Source organism: Mastigoproctus giganteus, chromosome 5, assembly GCF_048544385.1.
Source record: "Mastigoproctus giganteus isolate SK-2022 chromosome 5, ASM4854438v1, whole genome shotgun sequence".
NCBI lineage: Eukaryota > Metazoa > Arthropoda > Arachnida > Uropygi > Thelyphonidae > Mastigoproctus > Mastigoproctus giganteus.
The window spans coordinates 206356190-206375676 of record NC_143579.1 but is presented as its reverse complement, the minus strand read 5'-3'; the positions used below and the strand labels follow the sequence as shown (position 1 = coordinate 206375676).

Sequence of the window (19487 nt, the reverse complement as noted above, 5' to 3'; positions counted from 1 at the left end):
TCCCAACATTGTTGTGACAGAAGATTGTGCACACATTTTTCAAGAACAAAACAATTAAACTTGTGCAACTGCTAGAGGCACTACAGGAATGAAGTAGTGAATTATATGAAAGAGTTTAAGTGTATAATGCATTAAAAAATGTTTATAGATCAGAAAAGAATGTTCTGATATATATGCATAGGTTGTCTTATTTTTTTTTTAGCAGTAATAAGTTGCACACATAGCTTTGCTTGGATAATATTGCCAAACATTTTGGATAAGCATTGTTTAATGAAGAAAATCCTCCTTTTCAAATGAAGAAGCCATTCTTTTAACCATCAGATATAATATGAAATGCATTACAATAAAATATGCTTTTCCAATAATCTCTCAAATACAGTGCCAGTTTTTAAAGCTGTAGTAAAAATAACACTTTCTAAAATAAAACAAATTATCTTTCTCCCCACAAGGAACCTTTGGAAGGAGGTAGCTAGATTTTTTTATTTTTTTGGTCCAGTAAACAACTAGAGAACACGTATTCACAGCTAAAGCGCATTTAACTGTGTGCTTTAGTTGTGAATACTCGAGTAACCTGTAACTTGAAAACATTTCAAATGTTTGCTCCTTGTCTCCCATCCCTCAATGTTGTTATCACATTCATTTGCCAGGTCATTTCTCCCAATGATTATCTCACCAAAGCCACTCTTTGCAAAGTAGTTGATTATTAAACTTAATCACATATCATCCTAGCACTAGCAATATTATGAATAACATCTAACATATTCCACTTTGGCTGCAAACTGTTCCCTCTTATGTTTCTGAGCGGCTGCTGATAATATCATGTGGACAGAAGCTATTCTTCTGTCCACACGATATTTTCACCAAACTTCAGCCTATCCACTCTCCATAACCAAGACTGAAAAATTTTGTCCACACATGCACACTTCTGTTGATCTCAATCACACAAAAGTTGATTAACTACTTTAAAACATCTTGACTTGGAAAGTTTCCAATCACGTGTGTGTGTGTGTGTGTGTGTGTGTGTGTGTGTGTGTGTGTGTGTGTGTGTGTGTGTGTGTGTGTGTGTGTGTGTGTGTTTAACTGTATATATTTTGCTCCTTGTCTCCCATCCCTCAATGTTGCTATCACATTCATGTCTAGCTTTTCACTAGTCTCAATATTTTGGCAGAAAATGAAGGTTTTGTTTTTGCAACATTTATAGGTATAATATAAGTGCATAGCAATACTGTGATATATATGTATCTGTAGTATTTGTATAAGGTCCCCCTCCCCCAATTTTCTAGGGCTACAAAACAGAGGTGTAAGGTATCTGTCTGCAGATACCTTACAGATTGATATTCGTAGTGTATCCCAACATATCAGCTTCTATTATTCTGCTATGTTTGCAGATTTTATATAGTTTTAAAGCAGGTGAAACATAATATCATTGGTGGCATCATGTTTTACATTGCACATAAAGCCTATTTTAGAATGTCTATGGGTAATCAGAAAAAGTTGTGGGAATCTCACTTCTGTTGACAGTTGCAGGTCAACATTATAGGGATAGTTCGTGGTAGTTGCATGTTATGCCTTTTGCTATACCTCAAATACGAAAAGAGCCCAAAAAAAAAACAATCACAATGACTGCTACTTTTGTAAGATGAATGTATCAAAGTTTAAAAAGTCAGCAGCTAGAAAAGCTGTAGTGTATCCCAACATATCATCTTCTATTGCTCTGGTGCTACATAATGAAGATCTGCCAATTCAATCTGAAGACTCTTCCAGAGAAGAATCTTCAGAATTAGATGATGAATCTGATGAACAGGATAACTGGGATTATACTGGGATTATAGATTTCCACATGCAGATAAAGACATGTCACTTATGCATGTTTTTACACTGTTGCAGAATCCTTATGCTATTGTTCTGATTTCATTGGTCTTTATGAAGAGATTGATATTCATCAAAATCCAGTACAGTAGAGTGGAATGCAGTAGTCCTCCATAGCAGTGGAAGTGTGTGCTATGCACTGCTGCTCCTGCCAACCTGACTACAGAGGCGCAGTGCACATATAAAAGAAGTCAAAGAATCAATGCACTTAAGATCAACAGTGATCACAAAACAGCACTCAGGTGCTATATCGAAGGTAAAACAGCCATTGATAATATGGATGGAAAATCAGAAGCAAGCCCCCCTTCCCAAGTCATCCATTAATATGTTCTTTCGTAAAGTTGAGCAGCCGACCCCTTCTAAATCTCCACAGCCCTCAACCTCCGCAGTGGCATACTTATCAGCTGAAGATGTTGATTCTGGCAATGATGCTCGAGAGGTAAAACTTACTGACATTATGCCTGTCTCCTCTCTTTTTTTGTAATTTTATAATTTTGAAATTTTTTAAACTGCATGCTTTTGTAATTTTTCCTGCGCATGAGATGAAAAATTGAATAAATACAATAGATAATTCTATTTACATATTTGTCGAGCATTTCTTTTTTGATTCAATCAATTCTGCGAGCACAGCTGCGAGTGCTGCACAAGCGTGGAGGAAATTGACTTACGTAGAGTTCCACAGAACGCAACCCTTATAAATCGGAGAGTGGCTATATTACATGTTGTTACTGCAGCTTGTATATATAAAAAGTTCTTGAAATTATGAATCAGCTGAAAAAAAAAACAACTGAAAACTAAAAATAATGAAGTTACTAAAGATTTGTTTTAACTTACCCTTGTGATAGGGTGTTCATAATGAAGTCTGAATGTTCGAAGTGATCCAAGCAAAGCACCTTGATGGACAAAGTCATATAGAGCCCAGAGCTCCTGATTTAAGAGAAATACAATTTAAATATTTTAATTCACTAACGTTTTAAATTTAAGAATGTTAATTATGGTATTTGCATAAATCTAAAACAGCATCTTCTTGTTTTTTTTCATTTTAAAACCAAAGGTTGTCTTCACAGGCAAACTCAAACACCCTTTCCCCATGTGACATGACTTCTTTACATTGCCTACTAAATAACAAAACAACTATCTCTCTCTAGTTACAATAAAGAAACAGAGGAACTAGTATGAAAAAAGTCTGTTCACATGAATTCTCACATTATTAGTTTGTTCATGTTTGTTCACATTATTGGAAATACTCAAACTTTATTTCATGACAATCTCAAGAGTAAGTGCTTTTTTCCAAAAAAAAAAGTGCCCAATTGTTCTTGAAAAGTATCATGAGCAGTAACTCAACACTTCAAGAAAAATCAGATTTTTGATTTCTTTAATAATAATTTGACACCTAAGGAATAACTATGAAGGCAGGGGGTAGCAAAAATGCAACACACCACAATTTTTACAGAAAAAATATGAAGTTTTTGTTCTTACATTTCGATTAAATTATGGCCTACAAAGGTGTTTTATTATTAGTTTTGAATTTTAATTCTAGTAAGGTATGAGAAATTCTCATACCTTACAAGAGGAATGCTCTTCAACCAACACTCACCCCCAAAACTTATCCAGTTAATCCATTACGAAAAAAAGTTAAAGTTAGTAATGCGATATTATCCATAAAATTTATTATCAATACATACGGCTTTATTAAAAAACTACTCATGTTCAATTCCCATTATCAAGAAAGAAAAGGGGAAGCGTAATCGATGCACACCAAACCACCCAAGACTAAACCAACTCACAATCACAGATCGGGAATAGAAGACAATTGTCAAATTTTCCTCATTATTTTTAGTTAAACTTCTTTATAAGTGACTAAGTTATTTCAGTTGAAATGCGTGCTCACAAGAAGTAAAATGACAAACTTAAAAATATCCAGTTTTTTTAATATCCAAATAACTTTAGCTTCATTAAAAAGAAAAACATGGTTCTCGTGGATGGCATGATATTTTGTGTATCGTATTATATCATATGGCATGATATATTTTTTTATCGTGCCATCCATGAGAACCGTGTTTTTCTTTTTAACGAAGCTAAAGTTATTAATATACAAAATGAATATTTAAAACTTTTAATAGCTGAAACACTTGAAATGAAGTTAAATTTTAATTCTATAAATGTTCATAGACCATACATCATTTCGGATTCATGGACCTTTATGCGCATGTGTGAATAATAGTATTCACATTGGTTAACAAAAATAATTTTGACGTGGGATAGTATTAAATTTGGTTTATAAGAGTGAATACTTTTAAGTTTGTCATTTTACTTCTTGTGAGCACGGATTTCAACTTAAATAACTTAGTCACTTATAAAGAAGTTTAACTAAAAATAATGAGGAAAATTTGATAATTGTCTTTGATTCCCGGTCTGTGATTGTGAGTTGATTTAGTCTTGGGTGGTTCGGTGTGCATCGACTACGCTTCACTTTTCCTTTCTTAGCAGTTGATAGATAATGGGAATTGAACACAAGAGTAGTTTTTTTAATAAAACTGTATGTATTGATAATAAATTTTATGGATAATATCGCATTACTAACTTTAACCTTTTTTTCATAATGGATTAACTGGATAAGTTGGGGGTGAGTGTTGGTTGAAGAGCATTCCTATAGTAAGGTATGAGAATTTCTCTTATATTTAACAACTGTAAACAATAAACAAAAAAAAAGTGGTTTTTTTCGATTATTTTTATTTTAAATAAGCTTTTTTACAAAATCACTGCAATTGATCATTAAAAAAAAAAATAGAATTACCTGAATTACCCCAATCTAAGTTTAGAAATCAGCCTATGCAACTATTCAGATAAGTTTTTCCAAATCATACTGTTTATTGTCTGTTTATCAATTCATCATCAAACTCTAAAGAAAATTCCCAAATTCGCCTTGTCGCTGCAACCATACATCTGTCTACTACTGAACTGTTTCATTTCCTCACATCCCCTAAAGTTCATTTTCCTCATTAGGTTTACCAAAATTTTCTTCCTTGGTCATCCCCTTCCTTTCTTTCTAAATATTTTTCCTTCTGAGATATTCACTAAAAATTTGTTGTCTTAGAGTGTGTCTCCGAAAAATTTAGATTGTCTTTTTGCCAACATTGTGGGTAGCTGCTGCTTTTCTTGCATCTCGTTCAAGACAGATTCGTTGGATCATCGCTCAGTCCAGCTAATACTCCTCCAGACCCACCCACATCTCCAGTCTCTTGATACCTTGCTTGCATAATGTCCAGGTTTCACTTCCATACAACAGTACACTCCAAACAAATGACAGCAAAGTTTTTCCTGGTCTCCCTGTCGATGTGTCTGCTGGTTAGAATATTTTGCTTGTTACTGAAAGCTTGCTTAGCAAGGGCGATTCTTCTTCTGATCTCTGTAGCGCACTGGTTGTCCTGGGTAATGAAATTCCCAAATAACAAAACTGTTTCACTTGTTCCACTTTGTTGTTCCCCATTTTGATGTTTGTTTGAGGTTGTTCATCATTCTTGGTGACGACAAGTATTTTAGTCTTTTGTGCATTTATCTTTAGATGTGAATCTTGTAGCCTTAATCATTGCCTTTCCAACATCTTACACAGCTCCTGCTCTGAGTCAGCTAATAATGATATGTCGTCAGCAAATCTGATGCAGTGAATCTGTTGTCCATTAATCTTGATACCCATTGCTTCCTGCTTCATTTTTGTTATGGATTCCTCGATGAACATGTTGAAAAGGTACAAGGATAAAGAGCAACCCTGCCTCACACCTCCTGATTCTTGCTTCCTTTATGGTACCATTAATATCTATTTCAATACATTGTGTCTTGTACAGATGCAGGATAAACCTTCTGTCTCTCCAGTCCAGGCCAAAGTTTTTCATGACTCTGAACAACTTCCAATTAACGTTATCAAAGGCTTTTTGTATATCAACAAAAGCAATGTATGTTCTCCTATTCATTTCCATTCTTCTTTCAAGAATTGTTCTCATTGCTAGAAGCATCTCCCTTGTCCCACATCCAGTTCTGAAGCCAAACTGATCTTGATCGATGACTTTTTCTATTCTTTTCTTGATCCTGTTCTCCACTACATTCAAGATGATTTGGATGCATGGGACAGTACAGTTATAGTCCTGTAATTGGCACAGTCATTAGCATTTCCTTTCTTTGGAAGAGTGATTGTTCTGCTTTTATTAGTCGTCTGGGATTTCACCACTTTCATAGATTTTTTGTATCACTTGATAAAGCCTATCTTTCATGTCTCCTCCCATATTCTTGAGTTGCTCTGCCTGAACATTGTCTGGTCCTGCTGCTTTCTTGTTCCTTAATTCACTTAATGCTAACTCTCATTCACTCCTTGTAATTGTTGGGCTTTTAGCATCCTCTTCCACCTTGTCTTCTATTTCAATATAGTCGTTCTCATCAATTGTTTCTTCTTCACAGTAGAGGTCTTCTAGACATTCCTTCCAATGCTCACCAATTTCCTCTGGGTCCATCAGTAGGGTCCCTTGTTTGTCTTTAATCATAGTGCTCCTCATTTTGGGATTGTATTGTAATGACTTAATCTTTTCTATAAGCTTTTCTGTTCTTCACTTTGTCAGGTCCTTGTCAATGTCTTCTGCCATTTTATTCATCCAGTCTTGTTTTGTTTCCCGACATTTGGTTGTTAGCATTAGTAGAGGCATGTGATGCAATAAAGCAAGCTTATGCAGCATCAGCAAAAAAAAAAAAAAAAACACTCCCATTTCACCCCTCTGTTCATTTGAAATACCTGTCCAGTTGAGCCTTAAATTTATTTAGGTTATCAACTTACAAATTGTAATTAGGTTCTTTGTGTATCTATAGTTCTCCTGACCTTCCTCTGTGGGTGTTTTCCTATTTTGTTACGTCTTTGTATTGAGTTCTAGAATTTCTTCCCTGATCCATGGTTTCCTTGGACCAAAGCTCCTCCTTCCTAATGTCTCCTGTGTTACTTTTAATATACCTTGCTTTATCAAATCCCAGTTGATTTCTCCTGTTATATTAGCTATGATTTCATTTGTTTTCTCTTCGTAATTCCTCTTAGCATGTTCATATTGTAATTTTTCCAAATCCCAGCTAGTCCTTCCAATTTGTTTGAATTTCTTAAATCTAAGATTGCACTTTGCCATCACGAGACAGTGGTCACTGTCAACTTCTGCTCCAGGATAACTGTGTCTCAACTTAATTTGGTTGCGGTATCTTGACTAGTATGTAATCAATTTTATAGCATTGTATATCACCTGGTGCTCTCCAGGTGTACCTTCTTCTCTGTGGTACTTCAAATAAGGTATTGGTTGTCACCATATCATACTGTTCACAGAAGTCAAGCAGCCTGTCGCCTCTGCCATTCCTGTTTCCCAGTCCAAACTTCCCAACTCCTACTCTATCATATTGCAATCTGACCACAGCATTGAAGTCTCCCATGACAACATCATCACCATCCTTTGTCAATTTCAAGAGATACTTGATTTTCTCATACATTCTCCTGTTATGTTAGTCATTTTATGTTTATCAATTATAACACTATAATGTTTACCGTATTATTGAGTGCCAAGATCTTACAAATAAAAGATATTCCTGGCAGGATTAACTTTTTTTTCCCTCTTTCCTCTCTACACCACCATGAAAATTAGGAGTAGTCTTAAAATTGGCGTCTTCATAGATTTATGTAACTATATTGAAGTTTTTAAAATTTAAAATTAAGTGGTGCCTTATTTCAGGTGAAACTTGACACAACAAATAATGAATACTGAATTACCTGAAGATTATTCTGAATGGGTGTTCCTGTAAGAACAATCCTGTTTCTAGCTGGAATGGCATGAACAGCTTTGGTAGTTTTGGTTGGATTCTTAATCTTATGGCCTTCATCCAAAATCACATAATCCTAGATAAACAAACACATATGTAATCTAGATAAATATAACAAATTTGTTATTGTAATAAGCTAAAAACTGATTAATATAGTTATTTTATTTCTTCACTAATTTTCTTCTTAAAGGATATCATAAAATTTATGATTTGATTAAATAATCATCATAATAAAAATGGTGTTACAAATCCAGAAACCTTCCAATTCAATGTTCCTCGTTCTAATATTCGATTACCGGATCTGTTATATCACAGCTAGATAAAATTCAAATATTTTTAATATTTGAATAGTAATATTTATTAATGCAAACAAAAAATAATAAATTAATAAAAAGTCACAAGGGACAAGCTCAGGTCCATAAGGGTGGGCAATAAACTGTTTTATTGTTGAGCTCTTAGTGTTTCCTTGAAAACAGATGATATGTACACTCTTATATTGTCAATGTTGTAGCCATCAAGACATTTTCAAACCAGTTCTTTTTCTGGCCCCCTTTCTAATTCTATTACTTTATTTTGTTTTTGTTTCAGAACTCATCTCTATCTCCGGTGATTATTCTACTTAAGAAATCGTTTTTCTAATATTGGTAGGTGTTTTTGAGTCCAACGCCAACTTTAACCTGGCTTTATTTATGAGTAAGGAGTCAAGAGACCTAACATGAACAAACCTGATAATTTACAAAAAACCTATAAGCAGATTCCTCATAGGTTTCTTTTTTTTTTTTCTTTTTTTTTTTTTAAATTCTAATGTTTGTGTTTTGCTAAAAAGGACAGAATTTCACATGTTAATTGGCTTGCTGTTCATTCATTATTTTCCTTGTAGATATGTTATCCTTGTTCATTTTATGCTGGTTTTCAGCAGTTACTGCAGACCTATAGAAAAACAAAAAATTACATCACAGATAAGTATCCACAGGTTTATGTATGTAGTTTTCATAAATACTGGATTGCACAGATATTGATGTTTCCAAAGTTCATGATGTTTCTGGTTTCACTTTTAGTGCTAATTCTAAACAAACAAACCATTTTTTACCTATCACGTACAGTTTTTTACAAACAGTAAGAACTGTTTTCTTAGATACACATTCATGTATATGTGATGTGTATACTACTACTACTTTTGTGATTGAGAGGTATAGATATGCCTAAGCTTGTTTAGACATGCAAAGCCTGCAATTTGTGTAGCTATATAAATCTGCAGTGTTTCTTCCACATTCAGTTGTTTTCTGATGCAATTGTACTATCTAGTATCTACTTCTAATGTGATTTCATATTCTGTATTTTTAACAATGGCAACTCATGGCTGTGTGAATAATTCAAATATATTCTGTTAAATTTGCAGTAACTATATTGCAGCAAAACAAAGGCAGGATATAACATCATTTATGAAAAATGTATATGCCACATATTTTGAAATTAAATTATGTGACTGAGATAAAAGTTGGGCTACCATGGAGTGTGCCATACATGTGCCTAAGGCTTGTGATTGTGGAAACGTAAAAGTATGGCTTTCATTTTAGTACAATACAGGATTGTATTAATAATTGCTACTTTTGTTCCATAAATGTAGCCGGTTATAATGCAAAGAACAGGTAGCGCATTGCATACCCCAACAGCATTACATCAGCTGTAAGGCCAGTACTCCGTGGACCCAAACTATTAGTAACATCTCCATCAGCTGTTCTCGAATAACTGGCATCAGATACCAAATCTGATATTTGTGATCTAAAGGATAATATAAACTATTGTGACAAAGAAATTCCTAACTCTGGACCGTAGCAGTTTATACAAAGTGAACTCACTGATCTCACGACAGATTTAAATCGACTCAAGGGGGCGCAGAGCTTCTACAGTCAAGACTGAAATCCAAGACTCTCCTGGGCCCAAAGAACAATCATTTCATGGTTTAGACAATGTGAAAAAGAACTAGTTCTCCTTTTCTGAAGAAGGCTCAACAATATATTACATAGCATACCCCAAAATAACTTGTGGAAATGTAAAAGTATGGCTTTCATTTTAGTACAATACAGAATTGTATTAATATACACTTGGTGGAGTTGAACTAAAGTCAGTAGTAGAGGAAAGGGACTTGGGTGTTGCAATAGGTCAGACATTAAGTTCTTCTTAATCAAAAAATTGCTAGTAGAGATAAGGACATCATAATCCCATTATATAAGGCTACTGTTAGACCACAGTTGGAGTACTGTGTTCAAGTATGGAGACTGCACCTAAAGAAAGACATTGTGCTTCTTGAAAGGGTCCAAAGTTGGGTAATGCCTGGTGAGATTGGCAAATGGGCGTGCATATGAGGAAAGACTTTGAATATATGAGTTGCAGAGCTTGGAAACTAAGTGCCTTAGAGGAGACTTGATTGAGGTGTTTAAGGCTCTGAGAGGCATTAGTGCAGTAGTGCCTGGAATCTATGGAAGGACGCCATGGTTGATAAAGTGGAGTATCGAGCAGTGATCAAGTTCCCGCATTTGCAGGGCAAAAAAGCTCAGGAAATTGACGAAGAAATGAAAGCTGTGTATGGGCAGAATTGTCCATCCTATGACACTATAAAAAAGTGGAAACAGGAGTTCCAGTGCGGTCATACAAGTGTCTTTGATGAGCCAAGAGAAGGAAGGTCATCAACATCCACAGAGAGTAAGACATTTGCAAATGTTGAGCAGTTGGTGCTGTGACAGACATGACAATTCATTGCATTGCAAATGCAGTGGAAATTAGTTATGAGTCTGCCCACAGCATTTTACGTGACCATCTGCACGTGTCTAAGGTCTCTGCATGATGGGTTCCAAGATTGCTGATGCCTTTGCAGAAGCAATGTTGAATGCAATGTTCTCACCAACTGTTGAATTTGTGTGATGTAGATGTTGAGAACTTTTTTGATCGGTTGGTGACAAATGATAAATGCTGGGTGTAACAGCATGATCCAGAGACTAAAGACATGTCAAAGCAGTGGAAGCACACCTCCTTCCCACCTCCCAAAAAAGGCAAAGACCACTCCATCTGTGAAGGTGATGTTGTCTGTGTTTTGGGACAAAAAAAGGGTTACCTATCTCGTGGTTCCACACTTATCGGAGAATACTACAGAAATCTTTTGAAAAAGTTACATGATGCTTTGAAGGTAAAAAGGCATGGAATACTAACCAAAGGTGTCGTCTTCTGTCAGGCAATGCACCGGCTCACACGGCCGTTGCCACCACCTAACTTTGTTGCTCAGTGCAGCTTCAAAATACTCCAGCACCCACCCTATTCTTTGGACCTAGTACTGTTAGACGTCTTGTTTCGAGAAATGACGAAACCATTGTGTGGATGCCACTTTGATTCATTTCAGAAAGTCATCAATGAAGTGGAATAGTGATTTCAGGCAACAAGTGCGGACTTCTATGATCAAGGCATTAAACAACTGATCCACAGATGGCAGAAATGTGTTACTATACATGGAGAGTACATAGAAAAGAATTAAAGTTCCTATTAAGTTTCACCTTTCTAGGGCTATTTCTAGGTAAGGGTACGAACCTTTTGATCCCCTCTTGTATGTATCATCAGATAATATGTATACACACATATATCATTAGTATAGCTCGTGCACTGGGTTACTTTAAATTCAAAGGGATGTTTTACTTGAAAAAAAAACAGGGAATCTATTATCACCAATCACGGTAGATAAAATTTTAAAACTAAAGTGATTATACTGGCCAATTTTGAACCAGTGCTGTTGCTAAGATTTGTAGATAATATTTTCTTAATTTGAGAACATGAGGAAATAGAATTGAGAAATTTCAAAGACTTATAAAGCTTATATAAGCTTATAAAGAATAAGCTTACAAAAAAATACCAAGTTTAAACTAAAGACACGGGACAACAGCCAGCTACTGTTTTTTGATGGTTTAGTCAAAAAGGCAATGTGTTAGGCACTCGGATGTATACGGGAGAAAAAAAAGCGGCAGTGATGTACTTAAATATTGCTTTCAATTATTTACACAATATACAAATTGGAATTATTAACACCAATTTAGGACAAATGTCTTACTATTTGTGACAGCACAAAAATATCAGAAGAAATAATAAACATTAAAAATACATTACAAAAAAAAAAAAAAAAAGGTTCCCAGGCAAACTAATAAATAAAACTAGATATAAGAACCAAAGAAGAATTGAGATAGGGAAAGAATTTGCAAAAAAAAAAAAAAAAAAAAAAAAAAAAGGTAGAGGTAATTTTTAAACTCATAAGATGGGAAATCACTTAAATACTTGAATACAGAAGGATGAATATGTAAATGAATACAAATTTGTGTATAATGAAAATTAAGCTATTAGGTTTTAGAAGGGAGAAAATGATTTAAAAAAAAAAAAAAAAACAAAAGTAGTAGTTTTTTTTTTTTTTTTATCAGAAAATTTAACAAAAACTCTAAACAGAAATAATGGTAAAGACATTGTGGATCTTTGGAATGGATTATTCAATAACAAATTTAGATGGCATAAGGGTTCACCGAGTTCAAAGCTATTTTTACATATTGGCTCTGGTAAAAATGTACTGCAACATATCGCTAAATAATAAATGATTTTTATTTTATATTAAAGAGGTATTAATTTCTATCAATCTTGAGATAACATCCACAAAGAAAACAGCTGCTTCAGAGCCTTGATTTAAGACCCATTACGATAAAATTTGTATTTTATATTTATAATGCATATAGTGGTTTACCATAAAAAAAAAAAAACCCATTGAGAAGCTCCCACATATGGAAGTTTCTCAAATCACACATAGATATCTAGAGATTTATTTTAAACTTGCCTATTTTATTTATTGTTATTAAAATTTATGTTTACAAGGATAGCATATTGATAGGGGGGGGGTAAACCTTTGTGCATGGTCACATTATAAATTTATAAAGGTCAAGGTGCAAAAAAAAAAAAAAAAAATCAGCGTGTGTGACCAAATTCAGCTACAAAAATTAAAAATAAAAAAAACACTACACTACTGAGATACAGTAATACCCCGAAGTTACGCGATAGGTGGGTCCGACGAAAATCGCGTAAGTCGAATTCGCGTAAGTCGGGGTACAACTTTGCATATAAATACATATAAATTTTGCTTAATTGGGACCAAGGACTAACATAAACACTAGTTTAGAAGAAAAATATTAATAAAATTGCAGTTCTTTATACATATTAATACAAAATATATATTAAAAAACAAATGACTTACGTTAAAAAGTTATTTCGATGTCGATGGCTTCATAAAATCTAACAAATTCGTCTGACGACACAGCGCGTTCTTTTTTTCATGCAGAATTTCTTCGTAGCAAGCTAATAATTTTTTTATTCCTTGCTTTGTAGCTATAACGCGTTCTTCGTTGGCGTCTATGTTTTCTAAAATTTTTAAGCCCTTTACAATTGAGCCCTTTTCAATTTTCAACCTGTCAAGTTTGCAATTGTCATGTGCTTTTCGCCGTTGCTTCATTTAGGCCTGTAGCACGTGCAATATCACATGGTCTTTCATTTCGCTCAAAGCGTTTCACAATTTCATATTTTTTCTCTATCGACAGAGGCAGACTGGCCATAAGCCTTACCGGGGAAACCCCGGTGGGCCAGTGTGATTTTGGCCATAAACCATAGTATGAGGCCACTATAAATTTTCCCGGGTAAGAATTTTTGATCCAGTCCGCCTCTGTTTATCGATAATTGCTTTTCTTTTTCTCTCTGAATCTGCAGTGTCTTCACCAGGACGCTTCCTTTTCACACCTTTTAATTAAGTATTTTACTCATTTTTAGGGAATAAAGCACAATTACAAAACGAGGAGGCACGCTTGATACGCATAAACAAAGCTGCGCGCATGTAGCAACTGAATAAACAACACCATAAAGGCAGAGGTAAACTATTAACACCTCACATTTCTAGGGGTTACTACCATAAAACAATAAAAGTCCAGTTGCGTTTCTGCTAGTGAAATCTGTTATAAACTGGTAGTAAACTCGATCTAATTGCATTTGCGATTATACCGATAGCTGGAATTGTGTTGGTTTTTACGTTATTATGGTGAAATGTGTTTCCCCTTCACTGATATAAAAAACATAAAAGCAGCAAAGTTGAATTTTGTTCATCTTTCGCTCTCATTCTCCGTCGTCGCACCGTATATCGATAACATATGAAAAACGACCTTGAAGATAGTGGGCGGCAGCGTTGCCAAACGAAAAAATCAAGAACCGCGTAACTCCGAGTAGCGTAAGTCGGGGTATTACTGTATTTTAGAATTTCAATATGTGTAACATTATTAATTGGGAGAATAAAAAATAATAATAATGAGAAATGTTCATTCATAGCTTCCATGTAAGTTTTTACAACTGGAGTATTGTCAGACACCCACTTGTAAAATGAAAGATACATGCCTGATGGAGAGTTAATGACTTACGATTTAATTAAATGTATTATAATGTGAAAAATGTTAAATTGAAATCAATTCTGGCATTATTTTGAATTGACTGGTTCCAGAAGACTGTACTGATTTTAGTACTCACTATTCTAACCCTACAGCATGCTGTTCTACTCTATTTCATTTCAGTTAATTTCCTCGATGACTACCATCAGTAATTAGGATAGAAGGCTGATCTTGTAATTAAGAATTATCTGACAGTTATAGCAGCTAATTACAGATGGCATTATTTATCTCATAGGAGAGAATCAATATTTCTTATTTTATATGCTTAAGTTGTTTATATTTATTCCTTTGTTTCATAGATAAAAATGTTTAAACTAAACTTAATTTAATTCAAGTATGGTTTAACTTCCTAATGCTTTTTCGTATTCATCAGTTTAGCAGTTAAGTGAGAAATGTTCTGCTCACATTATTGTGCAAGTACTAAGCTATTAACTGAACCCAAAATTAACTATTGCACTGGAATAAAAAAAAAAAAAAAGGAAGAATGATTTCTGGGCTTACCTATTTAATCTTTTTCATTTTTGTAGATATTAGTGTACTAGTTTATTAAACAATTTTTTCAATCTCCAATAGCATGAAACCATTATTGCTTGATGTGCACTGTTTAACTGTGGCTGTTGTGTTTTTGACGCATGCAGTCGGGTTGAGCTTAAATTATTAGTCTGAAAGAAATAGCATGTTTTTTTTCATAATTTTTTAAGCTACAGTGATAGTAGGATTGTTGTTCAAACTAAATGAAAGTAAAGGCAAGAGTAAAATATAATATTTGCATGCTTAATAGCAGAAATGTTTAAAAACTTGGAAAAACAAAGTGCTTACAGAACAGACTAGAGAACTGTTTACAAACTAGAGAGCTAATTTTAAACTGAAGGGCGATAGCTGTTTCAATAAAATGTGGGTGGCAATGTCATTTATCATTAAAAAAAATAATAATAATAATAAATATATATATACTAATGACTCAACTGTTATGACATGTTTAATCTTTCTGTATAGGTAACCAAGCATTACTAAATTGAATAACGATACGAAATGGAAAAGTACATTTGAATCGCTCAATTTTAAGATTAATGTTATTAGAGTATGGAATCATTGTTGAAGAAGAATAAAGATTTATACTTAATTTATCAGTGGTTGCCCGCCCTAGTAAAGGACTTAAGTTTGTTACCTTTTAGACTGTAAAGGTTTCTTTTATTTTTGTAATTTGAAATCAGAAATATAAGCAGACTTTTCATAAAGATCTAAATAATGTGCCTCAATTTTTTTTACTTACTGGTTCAATGCTTATCACTAACAGCAAGAACTTGAAAGACAAATAGAAACTCTAATCTGTAAGTTTATATTGATTATTGGAAACCCAGACTCATACTTAAAGTTTTTCTTGGCTTATGACTACAAGGAATTATTATTTTTTTTTTTTTTGGCATAATGTGTTTTTATTTATATCATAATCTTTTGATATCCATGATACTACAGTATCATTTATTTTAAAGTATAAATACACATTAATAAATTTATCTCAATCAGATTATTCAACACATTGATAGCCTAATAATATATCTCGACATCAGTGTTCGACAAAGGTTTAGTTTTAAATTAGCGAGGTGAAATGCCACACAAAATTTATCTTACAGTAATAATGCAAACATGGAATTAATATAAGAGCAAATTGTGTCCTCACGGTATCTTTCTCACAATTTGAAATTAACAAAAGAAAAGAAAGCATAAGAAACGTAGGAGAGAAAAACATCTGTTGTGGTACGTGAAACCACACCTTTGGATTAACTTTATAGAAGTTCACTTTTTAAAGATGCCTATATGCCAAGAAAGGTAATATTTAGTTAGATAAATTAATTAAATAGATAAATTAAATTAAATTTTCTTGATTTTTAAACAAAAGAAAGTTAGATATTATAGTTTGCTATCACAAAATTTGATACATACTGCAATATGCAGATAAAAAATATAGTAGAATGGAAACATTTAGGGTAGAACAGGAAACTTTCACACTTAGCAGAGGCAGTAAAAACAGAGCACTAAGTGAATCTGGAAATTACAGAACCATATATCTATACTGCATATACATTATTTACAAGAACAGCTTGTGATACTGTTAATTTAATTTTCATACTGCTCAAAACCATTAAATGTAGCATAAATCTAGTGCTCTCCCCAATCCAGCCTTTTTAGAATGTCCAGTTTAGTTTCCAATGAAGAGTTTTTTTTATACCTTTTCACCTTTGTGTTATTAGCACTAACTGACTTGACCACTTTAAGGACGTTTAAAAAAAAGGGGGAGGGGTAAGTTGAAACTACCTACATGGTAAAATAAAGTCAATCAGATGGACATAAAATTCATATAAACAATATGTAAATCAGAACTAACTGGAAACCAAAACTTTATAAAACAAAGTTTTATAAATACTTCAATAAACTGCATTAGTTAGAACTCCCCACAAGCAGACACTCTTTCCATTAGCACTGCAGGCAGGAAAATGTATAAAGTTTATATTTTTGTAATATGCAAGAAATGGTGTACATGACCATAGCATTTTAAAGCTGTGGACACAGGAAACTGTGCCAGTACAATCAACTACAGAAAATTAACACAGATGTATATTACTCATGGGTACAAAAACTAACCCTTGGGATAATAAACAGACACTTTTATTAAAGTTTCTCCTCATAAATTGTAAATAGTTTGCAGCATTTTCATTTTGGCCAGCAATTCAGCCATTTTCTTGTTAATTACAGAATTGATTAAATGCCAAATTTTTAATAACAAAATTAAATCAGAGAACATGCCTTTGCAGACAACTGTGAATTGTAGCTGATTGGAAATCAGATGGAAGGGCATTAAAATGTGTTCCCTAATGGCTCCTCCCAGCCACCAAAACCTGCTCTCAAGGCATTTGGAGTGAACAGTACTATTCCAGTGGAACAGAGTGCAACTCTGTTTTTGAACACACAGAACACCAAAGCAAACAATGCTATAGAGGAGAACAAATGTACTTAATGTTACCTAATTGTTAAGAGGATCTGATCCATATGTTCTAAGTAATACAGTTACTTCTGTGTGAAGATTGCAGTACATATTTGGATTCATTAATAATATTAAAGTGAAAACAAATATATCTGAACTGCATTCATTATTAATACATACCCAAACTAACTGTTTTTCATTCAGATTTGACATTTGTTCGTGGCTGGTTACAACCATTCCATAACTAGTCAACAGAACTCCCCCTCGTTTTTGCACATGCCTCAAATTTCTCTCTCTCTCTCTTTTAGTTGTACTGTGGAAGTCATAGACAGAAATACCTGGTGTCCTGTATAAATAAAGCATGCAGAGTTTGTGACATATTACAAATCAACAAGAAGCAACTAAACAAGCTATTAGAGTTGGTATAAATGAAAAAAAATAAAGTACAATTTGTTAGTTGCTTGAATTTAAAAAAAATATAGACAGATATTGCAATACACAAACAGCATTTACTTAAATGTTAATTTTCTACAAAGGAATTTTGCAGACAGAATTATATTTGTACTTTTTTTGTATTACTAGTATATATGCCATTTTTGCTAACTATCAACTGGTGGTCCTTACATGAAGCCTTTCTAATGTAAGGATTCCATCACTGTGAATACATGGATTCCTGCTTGCTTATATAATCTGTTCTTATATTCACCTGTGTGCATATGTCACCAAAGATTTATGAGAAACTATTTTCAACATTTCAAATGGCTTCTGTTAAGATTTAATAAAGATCTCTAAAGTACACACATTCTATGACCTCTGTCTTCTGCAACTGAATAATTCACCAAAAATTCTCTGTTTTGATGATCAGACTATTGAAGCAATAAACTGAATACTGAATACAGTATTAAAAAATATATTTTATTATAATAATAGATAAAAATAAAGATACAGTATACACTAAAATAATGAATACCAATTAAAATAAAATAAAATATGTTGATAAAATCCAATAAAATAAATATTATATAAACAACTAAAATATATGGCAATTTTTTATAACCAGATGAAGCCATGTCTTCAGAAACAAAATCCTCATAAAAACAGTACAGAATACGCGTGCGCGCTGTGTGACAAAGTTCCGAGAATAATTTTGTTTCCATCAAAGTGGCCACACTGTTATGTCCTCCTGTTGTGTAGCCTGAACCCCCCCCACTACCTGCATACAAAAGGGTAAACGTCGTCAGTCGTTTCAGTCATTGTACAAGTTGGTTCGTGTAAAGACTTGTTTGAGTTCCATGTTACGTGAAAAAATGGAACAAAATTTAGAGCAAAGAGGTGTGATAAAATTTTTGGTGAAAAATGGCGAATCGTCAACAGATATTTATTAAAAGTTGACCAGAGTTTAGGGAAATGATACCATGTTGAAAACATGCATTTTCAATTGGGCAAAACAGTTTCAAGTAGGATGTGAATCTGTCGAAGATGTGAGCATTCAGGGCGTCCTTCCTCAACTCGACATGACAAAAACATTGTTTGTGTGCGTGACCTTGTTCGAAGTGATAGGCGGTTAACCACAAGAATGATTGCCGAAAAACTAAACATTAATTGGGAAAGTATTAGATTAATTTTGACTGAAAATTTGTTGATGAGGAAAGTGTGCAAAGCTGGTACCGAAAAACCTCTCTCACAAGCAGAAAGAAATTCAGTTGCGACATTCTCAAGAGATGTTGGAAAGTATTGAAGATGTTCCAGATTTGCTTTCTCATGTGATTACAGGGGATGAAAGCTGGGTATTTGTTTATGACCCCGAAACAAAAAGGCAAAGTCAACAATGGAAGGGAGCTTCCTCACCAAGACCCAAAAAAGCAAGAATGTCAAAGTCAAAAGTGAAACCATGTTAATTTGCTTTTTTGATCAAAAAGAAATTGTCCACAAAGAGTTTGTTCCACCTAATGAAACTGCCAATCGACAATTTTACCTTCAAGTTTTGGAAAGGCTTCGCAAGCAAATCAACAGGATTTGACCTCAAATTGCTCCGTCGTGGATTTTACATCATGACAATGCTCCCGCACATTCTGCCATTGTAGTGAAAGAGTTTTTAATTTCAAAATCGATCACAACATTGCAGCACCTTGAGTATTCGCCTGATTTGTCTCCTTCTGACTTCTTTTTATTTCCTCGAATAACAGGAGTCATGAAAGGAACGCATTTTCAGTCAGTTTCTGAAATTCAGAGTAATGTAACATGGGTATTAAAACAGATACAGATATCAGAAATGTTACGATCAATGGAGCCTA

General features: G+C 33.8%; 1 protein-coding gene across 1 annotated transcript in view; it reads right to left on the bottom strand.

The window, feature by feature from the left end:
* LOC150086032 (DNA excision repair protein ERCC-6-like) overlaps positions 1-19487 on the bottom strand; it is a 306101-nt gene that overhangs the window by 226477 nt on the left and 60137 nt on the right. The window contains exons 4-6 of the mRNA XM_090374774.1: positions 17374-17539; positions 7658-7783; positions 2704-2796 (exon numbers count right to left, since the gene is read on the bottom strand). Of these exons, the coding sequence (XP_090230900.1) occupies positions 2704-2796; positions 7658-7783; positions 17374-17539 (385 nt within the window). The remainder of the gene's footprint in view (positions 1-2703; positions 2797-7657; positions 7784-17373; positions 17540-19487) is intronic.